This window comes from Chelonoidis abingdonii, chromosome 3 (assembly GCF_003597395.2).
Source record: "Chelonoidis abingdonii isolate Lonesome George chromosome 3, CheloAbing_2.0, whole genome shotgun sequence".
Lineage (NCBI taxonomy): Eukaryota > Metazoa > Chordata > Testudines > Testudinidae > Chelonoidis > Chelonoidis abingdonii.
The window spans coordinates 1,937,481-1,945,923 of NC_133771.1; the positions used below are offsets into that span (position 1 = coordinate 1,937,481).

The 8,443-nt window shown below is 55.4% G+C and overlaps 1 protein-coding gene across 3 annotated transcripts in view; it reads right to left on the minus strand.

Moving 5' to 3' along the window:
- Window positions 1-663: 663 nt before the first annotated feature.
- DNMT3A (DNA methyltransferase 3 alpha) overlaps window positions 664-8,443 on the minus strand; it is a 312,305-nt gene continuing 304,525 nt past the window's right edge. Inside the window, exons 19-22 of one of the 3 annotated variants that reach the window (XM_075063542.1) lie at window positions 5,659-5,744; window positions 2,561-2,630; window positions 1,605-1,723; window positions 664-1,019 (exon numbers count right to left, since the gene is read on the minus strand). In XM_075063542.1, coding sequence (XP_074919643.1) covers window positions 878-1,019; window positions 1,605-1,723; window positions 2,561-2,630; window positions 5,659-5,744 — 417 coding nt within the window. In that variant the 3' untranslated portion in view covers window positions 664-877. Of the gene's footprint in view, window positions 1,020-1,604; window positions 1,724-2,560; window positions 2,631-5,643; window positions 5,745-8,443 lie in introns of all 3 variants that reach the window. The other 2 variants (XM_075063543.1, XM_075063544.1) reach the window with 2 other exon arrangements.

An 8,443-nucleotide genomic window follows, 5' to 3' on the forward strand; every position in this document is an offset into this window, starting at 1 on the left:
GCACTGAGTCTGCACCGCTCCCCTCCTGCGCAGCTCTCTGGAAAGCCCTGGCACGTAAGGCAACGTGGAAGCTGATGTTTTGACTCACCCCACGGTTTAAAAGCACCATTATGAAGTCAGGTTGTACAGTAGTAACAGTACCTTTTATATATATATCTATCTATCTCTCACATCTACCATATATATATAAACTGTAAACAAGAGGTAACGGCGGCATCTAGGAACTGCGTCTTCAAGGTTTCCTGTGTGGTAGGCACCCGAAATACTGTAGAAAAGGGTGTGGTGTGGTGCGTGTTCTTGGCTTCCCTGCTAGCAGGTTTTGCTTTGCATCACCAGTGACGGTGCTGGTAGAAGTAAGTAAGGCTCAGTGCTGGAAGTTACGGCGCAGGCTGAGCACTCCCTGCTTCGTGCTCCTACGCTCACCAGACCAGAGACAAAACTCGAGCTCAGACCGACAGAACCTTGCTTTCGCGTTCCCCTCTCTAGGCTTGGGTTTCTGCTAGCGTTTCCTGCTGGCTTTGCCCTCCTGCTACGACAATGCTTGCTCACAAGCTCGGGAAAGCCTCTCACCTCGCTCGCAGCTTCGAGAAGCAGAAACCAAACTAACAGAAAAACCCATCCAGAAAAGAGCGGAAAATTAAAAGGTTACCAAAAAAAAAACGGTTTTTGTTTTTTTTTAAATAGGCTAAAAGCTGAACATTGAAAATTCAGGAGAGGACACCGAACCCTTTCGCTTGGGGAGACGCGGTGGATTCCCATCGGGTTTAATCCTTTCTCTCTTCTGGGTGCTGATTTTTCTCTTGTTCCACATTTTCACTTCTCTTCTCATGGGTGGTTTTATTTCTGATTTGTTCCACTTCACTAGTTCCTGTGTGTCTTAAATGCAGGCAAAGTATTCCTTCAGGGGAGCAAAGAGATGGCGGATCACTGGCACACTCCAAGATCTGCCTAGCAGTCTCTGCCGGGCCAGACGGCTCATGTTGGAGACATCTGTGTAATGAACCGGAAAGCCAAAGACCCTGCATGGAAAGGAGGGGACAGGAAGAGCACAGGTTAGCTGATTTCCTGCCACAGGAATCCTCCTTTTGGAGCCACTTAGCAGCTGGCGGGATCCGGGCTTGACGGTAACCTTCTCGGGTCCACGTCGGTGCACTGTAAAGGTGCTCAGACACCGGGTGACGGACTTGTTGAGAAAACCTGGACAGACGGGCTCGCAAAGGGCAAAGCAGAACTGCAGAGGGGGCTCAGGTGTGTGTCCAGGGCTGCGCTGCCCGCTGGAGAAGTGGCAGGTGAAGGACATGAAGCTTGACTCATGGAGGGGCGAGCGAGGTGGAGTCAGTCAGGCTAAGAGAACTTGGTTTGCTTCATGCCAACAAACGAGCTCCCGCTCTGAGATTCAGCTCCCCCTCAGCCCTTAATGACAGAGCTCCCCTGATGCATTCAGAGCCATCCAATCCTCCGGCACAACCAGCAGACGAGCAGTATGCATCCCCAGGCCTCCCTTCCCAGGCTACCGGTGCTGACGGGGCCCATCCGCCCTGGGAGCCCAGCCCAGAGACGGTGCAAACCCAGGGAGTTGCCCCACCCCCTCAGGCCAGCAGTACCTCTCCATCTCCGTGCACCATAGGATGTCCTCCTTCTCGTTCATGAAGACGGGGAAATGCTGGTCCTTGCCCTGCTTGATGGAGTTAGAGCGAGTGGTGATAGTTCGCACTTTGCTGAACTGGAAAGGACAAAGCAAAAAGCTCTGAGCAAATCACTCCCCTGTCCAGCTAACATGGTCTAGATGGGGGCCCAGCTGGGGAGCCCCCAAGAGCTGCTCCGAGGGAGCCCGTCTGCTCAGAGCAGTCTCAGGTCTCTCGTTGGCCCAGACCTTCATGGATTATTCTCATTTATCCCCATCTTCTGCTGGCTCCGGACTTGCTCTGGGGCGAGGGTAGAGTTCCCACTTCCGGCTTGGCCCTTGGCAGCAGCTAGGTTAGTCTGTCGCTCCCCTCTCCTGGTCACTAGATCCTGCCTGCAGCCAGGCTGGAATCGCCAGCATCCCCCCAAGCCCCTTGCTACACTCCGGCGCCCCTCTGCGGTGGCTGCGAGGCCATGACAGCGCAGAGCAGGGATCCTGTCTCAAGTGAGCCCACATGCTGGGGGGTCGGCTCTTCTTCAGCAATGGCACAGCCCCTGCCAAGCTCCCTGGGGAGCGAGTTGAGCATCCTTCTCAGACGTCCAACAGGGCCAAAGCAGGCGCCTTCTCCCCACTGCCAAGAGCTGCACAAATGTCACAGACCCAGTCTCCTCGTGCAGGGATTCCCAACCGCTCCCAAACTGTGCCCCACGTCTGACCCCCTCTGCCTGTCTCACTGGCTGGCTGGGATCTGCCGTGGCCTGCCCCATTGGCAATGACCCCACGGCCTAAATCCCAAAGCGACACAGTGCAGTGCGTGCCCCCTCCCACTTCAGCGCAGAGGCAGATGCCGTCCTGGGTCAGGATACAGCCCAACTCCCAGGGCTATTCTCCAGTGCCTCCTGGCCCTGGCTGCCCCATGGGGGCTCAGACGCTTACCTTTGCTATCCTGCCGTGCTCCAGGCACTCCTGAAGTTCCAGCTTATCATTCACTGTAGATGCCAACGGCCTAGGAGACAAAAAAGTGGGAGCTTGCGAATGGGCATTAGCTCTGCATTCAGTCCTGCTGCCACTTGCCAGGTGTACCCACCGGAGGACTGGGCTCCCACCCGTGCCCCTTACCCAGGGAGCCTGTACCCCCGCCCCGGGGGCTGGCCGCGCACACAGCGCCTGTATCCCTCCTGGGGACTGGCCGCGCACACGGCGCCTGTATCCCCTCCGGGGGCTGGCAGCGCACACGGCGCCTGTATCCCCTCCGGGGGCTGGCTGTACCCCGTTTGGGGACTGGCCACGCACAGAGCGCCTGTATCCCCTCCGGGGGCTGGCCGCGCACACGGTACCGGTATCCCCTCCGGGGATTGGCTGCGTACACGGCGCCTGTACCTCCTCCGGGGACTGGCCGCGCACAGGGTGCCTGTACCCCCTCAGGGGGCTGGCCGTACCCCGTCCGGGGACTGGCCGCGCACAGGCGCCTGTATCCCCTCCGGGGGCTGGCTGCGCACACGGCGCCTGCATCCCCTATGGGGGCTGGCTGCTCACACGGTGCCTGTACCCCCTCTGGGGGCTGGCCGCGCACATGACGCCTGTATCCCCTCCGGGGGCTGGCTGTACCCCGTTCGGGGACTGGCCACGCACAGGGTGCCTGTATTGCCTCTGGGGGCTTCCTGCGCACACGGTGCCTGTACCCCCTCTGGGGACTGGTTGTGCACAGGGCGCCTGTACCCCCTCGGGGGGCTGGCCGTACCCCATCCGGGGACTGGCTGTGCACAGGGCACCTATATCCCCTCCGGGGGCTGGCCATGCACACGGCGCCTGTACCCCCTCCCGGGGATGGCCGCGCACATGGCGCCTGTATCCCCTCCAGGGACTGGCCGCGCACAGGGCACCTGTACCCCTCCGGGGACTGGTCACACACAGGGCGCCTGTATCCCCTCCAGGGGCTGCCATGCACACAGCGCCTGTACCTGCTCCGGGGGCTGGCCGTGCACACGGCGCCTGTACCTCCTCCGGGGGCTGGCCGCGCACACGGCGCCTGTATCCCCTCCAGGGGCTGGCCGTGCACACGGCACCTGTACCCCCTCTGGGGGCTGGCCACACACTGGGTGCCTGTATCCCCTCCAGGGGCTGGCCGTGCACACGGCGCCTGTACCTGCTCTGGGGGCTGACCCTGCACACAGCGCCTGTATCCCCTCTGTGGGCTGGCCGCGCACACAGCGCCTGTATCTCCTCCAGGGACTGGCTGTGCACAGGGCGCCTGTACCTGCTCTGGGGGCTGACCCTGCACACAGCGCCTGTATCCCCTCCAGGGGCTGGCTGTGCAGCAGGGCAGGCGAGGGCCCGCTGACAGTGCTAACAGCCCAGGGCTGTGCAGGGCTCCCAGGCACACAGTCCCCATAATTGCCCCCGGGCAGCCTTGTGGGTGGATCCATTACCCATTGCATGAGGGGGGGGCAGCTCATGGGCAGAGCCGTTACCCATGGCGGGAGGGGAGCAGCTCATGGGCAGATCCATTATCCTCGGGGAGAGGGGGATCAGCTGATGGGCCAATCCGTAACCCATGACATGAGGGGGTGCAGCTGGCGGGCTGATCCGTAACCCGGGGGGTGAGGGAGCAGCCACGGGAGGAGGGGGAGCAGCTGGCGGGCTGATCGATTACCCGTGAGGGAGGGGGAGCAGCTTGTGGACCGATCCATTAGCAATGAGGGACGCAAGCAGAGTAAGTCATGGATCAATTCATTAGCCATGGCGGGAGGAGGTACAGCAGTTCGTGGACCAATGCCTAAGCAATAGGGGGAAGAAGCAGAGAGGCTCATGGGGAAGTGAAAGCAGCTCCTGGACTGATCCATCAGCAATGGGCGGCAGAAAGCAGGCGCATTTAGCTCATGAATTGATCTATTAAGAATGGAGCAGCTCCTGGGTCAATCCATTAGCGGGCTGGGGGTGGGGTGCACTGATCCATTAGCAATGGAGGCGGGGAGGAGAAAGCAGCTTGTGGACTAATCCATTAGCAATGGGGGGAGGAGGCGGAGCAGCTCATGGACAGATCTATTAGCCACGGATGGGGGGAGGAGGCAGAGCAGCTTGGGACTGGCAATGAACTGAGGAACCAGAGCGGGTCCTGGACAGATCCATTAGCAATGGGGAGGGGAGGAGGAGAGGGCGGCTGGAGAAAGCAGCTCCTGGCCCAATCTGGAGAATTGCCACTTCCTCCTCCAGAGCCAGGAGAGCCAGTTACAACCTCCCACTGGGTGGAGTCACTCGCGCCCCTCTGATCACACTGCTGCTGCAGGGACACGCTCCCTGCCTCTCCCCGGCTGACTCTGGCCATGCTAGAACGGACCACAAACGCCACCACCCCACACTTGACAAACACTCACAACGCGTCTGCCCCCCTCTGCGCCGCCTTAAGTTTCACCTTCATCTTACACAGGAGGAAACTGAGGCATGCAAGGGGAAAGGACTCGACAAGGGTCAAGGAGGAAGCCGATGTCAGAGCCTGGAAGAGAACCCAGGAGTCCTGGCTCCCCGGCCTGGGCTCTCAGTCTGCCCATGCAATGAGTCAGGTGCCGAGGGCCATGGGATCACATGACAAATGTTCCTCGAACTGAAAGGGCTGGGCAGGTGGGAGCCATGCCAGGATTCCTCGTGGGCAGAGGAGCCTGGGACACTGTCTCCTTGTGGGAATGTGCTCAGGGTAGAAATCAGGAGCTCTGAGCTCCCATGTACCCCAAAGGCTGCTCTGCAGAGTACAAGGCAAACAGCTGGGGGTGAAATCTACAACCCAATTACGTGCACCCCTCACGGCCTGGGGATGCCTTACTCGGAGCATGCAAGGGTGACCTGGCCCCTTCATGCCTTCAGTAGCACTGAACAACAGGCAACAGGCTGATTGCTAAGGGGCAGAAGGGCTCCAAAGGCTGGTTCGAAGAGGCACGATTAACATGAGTTATGCTGGCAATCCCCCGGCCCCTGCTCTGCTATCATGCAAGAAGCAAACGGCCCAAAACTCGGGGTTCTCTCACCATGCTCTCACCAACCTGTTCATACCGGGAAGGTTACCCCAGAAGTACCGGGCCCTGTGCGCTGCAGACACCTCTTTGGCATCAATCATCACTGGGTTGGACTGTAAACAAGGAAAAAAAGCAGTAAAGTAACACAACATGCCCACAGCACAAGTGTGCTGCAACACATCTCCGTGACATGCTGTAACACTGCATCACAATCCCTAACACAGCACCATGACAGTGCTGCAACACTGCATCACCCCAACATAGATCCACAACAGTACTATGGCACTGCGTCCCAGCCACCCAACACAGCTCCATGACTGTCCTGTGACACTGCATCCCAGCCCCCAAACAGTGCTGTCCCACTGTATCCCACCCTGCCAACATAGCTCCATGACATCACAGCAACATTGCAGCCCAGCCCCAGGAGAGCTCCATGACTGTACTGGAACACTAAATACCAGCCCCCTAACACAGCTGTATGATAGTTCTATCACGTTGCATTGCAGCCCCAAAACACAGCTGCAACACAGCATCCCACTTCCTAACACACTTCTGAGATAGTGCTGACCACTGCATCCCAGCCCCCAATCAGCTGCAGGACACTGCACCCCAGACACAAACACAGATCTATGACAGTGCTGCAATATGGCATCCCAACCCCAACAGAGCCCCATGACAGCCCTGTCTCACTGCATCACAGCCGGCAATACAGCTCCATGACACACTGTATCCCAGCCCCCACAACACAGCTCCACCATATTGCTGTAATACTGCACAGAATCACAGCACTGGAAGGGACCTCCAGAGGTCATCTAGCCCAGTCCCCAGCACTCCTGGCAGGACTAAGTATTATCTGGACCATCCCTGACAGGTGTTTGTCCAACCTGCTCTTAAAAATCCCCAAGGAGTGGAGATTCCACACACTTCTAGGGATTTTTATCCCGGCTTAATGCTTCCTGACAGTTTGGAACTTTTTCTAGTAGGTACCACCTGACCTCCTTGCTGCAATTTAAGCCTTGTTGTCCGGTCACTCAGAGGCTAGCACAACAATTTCTCTCCTACTTCCTTGTAACGAGACTTTTTATATACTTGAAAATGTTAGTCGTGTCCTCTCCAGTCTTCTTTTTCAGACCTATAACAAACCAAATTTCTCACTCTTCCTCACAGATCATATTTTCGAGACCTTTAAATCATTTTGTTTGATCTTCTCTGGAGTCTATCTAATTTGAGCCATATCTTTCCTGAAATGTGGCCGCAGACTGGAACACATTCTCCAGTTGAGGCCTATCAGGGTGAGCGAAGAGCGAAAGATTATTTCTCATGTCTTGCTTACAGCATCTGCTATACATGCCCAGAGTGGATTCGCTTTTTCCGCAACAGCGTCACATGTTGACCCTATTTTCCATATTTAGCTTGTGATCCACTGTGACCCCCAGATCCCTTTCCGCAGTATCCTTCCTAGGCAGTCATTGCCCAGTGTGTATGTGTGCAACTGACTGTTTCTTCCTGAGTGGAGGACTTTGCATTTGTACTTGTTGAATTTCATCCCACTTACATCAGACCATTTCTCCAGTTTGTCCAGATCATTTTGAATTATAATCCTATCCTCCAATCGCTTGCAACCCCCACCTTGCCCCCAGCTGGGTATCGTCCACAAACTTTGTAAGTATACTCTCTATGCCATTATCTAAACCAGGGGTCGGCAACCTTTCAGAAGTGCTGGGCTGAGTCTTCATTTATTCACTCTGATTTAAGGTTTCGTGTGCCAGTAATACATTTTTAGAAGGTCTCTTTCTATAAGTCTATAATATAGAACTAAACTATTGTTGTATGTAAAGTTAATAAGGTTTCAAAATGTTTAAGAAGCTTCATTTGAAATTAAATTAAAATGCAGAGCTCTCCAGACCGGTAGCCAGGACCCAGGCAGTGGAAGTGCCACTGAAAAGCAGCTCGTGTGCCGCCTTCAGCACCTGTACCATAGGTTGCCTACCCTTGATCTAAATCATTGATGAAGATATTGAACAGAACTGATCCCTGTGGGACCCAACTTGTTATGTCCTTCCAGCCTGACTATGACCCACTGATAACTACTCTCTGGGACCAGTTTTGCACCCACCTTATAGTAGCTCCATCTAGGTTGCATTTCCCTAGTTTGTTTATGAGAAGGCCATGTGAAACAATATCAAAAGCTTTACTAAAGTTAAGACAGACCATGTCTACCACTTCCCCCCATCCACAAGGCCTGTTACCCTGTCAAAGAAAGCTAGCAAGTTGGTTTTTGACAAATCCATACTGATTGTTACTTATCACAGAACAGAGCACCAGGGTTGGAAGGGACTGCAGGAGGTCATCTAATCCAACCCCCTGCTCAAAGCAGGACCACTCCCTATAGCTCCCTAAGAGGCCCTCTCAAGGACTGAACTCACAAAAGACGGTTACTCATCTTTGTCACTGTTGTTCTTCGAGATGTGTTGCTCATATCCATTCCAGTTAGGTGTGCGCGCGCCATGTGCACGTTCATCGGAAGATTTTTACTCTAGCAACACTCAGTGGGTCAGTTGGGCACCCCCTGGAGTGGCGCCACTATGGCACCGGATACATACCCCTGCCGACCCAGCCACCCTTCAGTTCCTTCTTGCCAGCTACTCCGACAGAGGGGAAGGAGGGTGGGTTTGGAATGGATATGAGCAACACATCTCGAAGAACAACAGTACAAAGGTGAGTAACCGTCTTTTCTTCTTCGAGTGCTAATATTTATGTACTTTGATTTCAATTACAACACAGAATACAATATATATAAAAATGTAGAAAA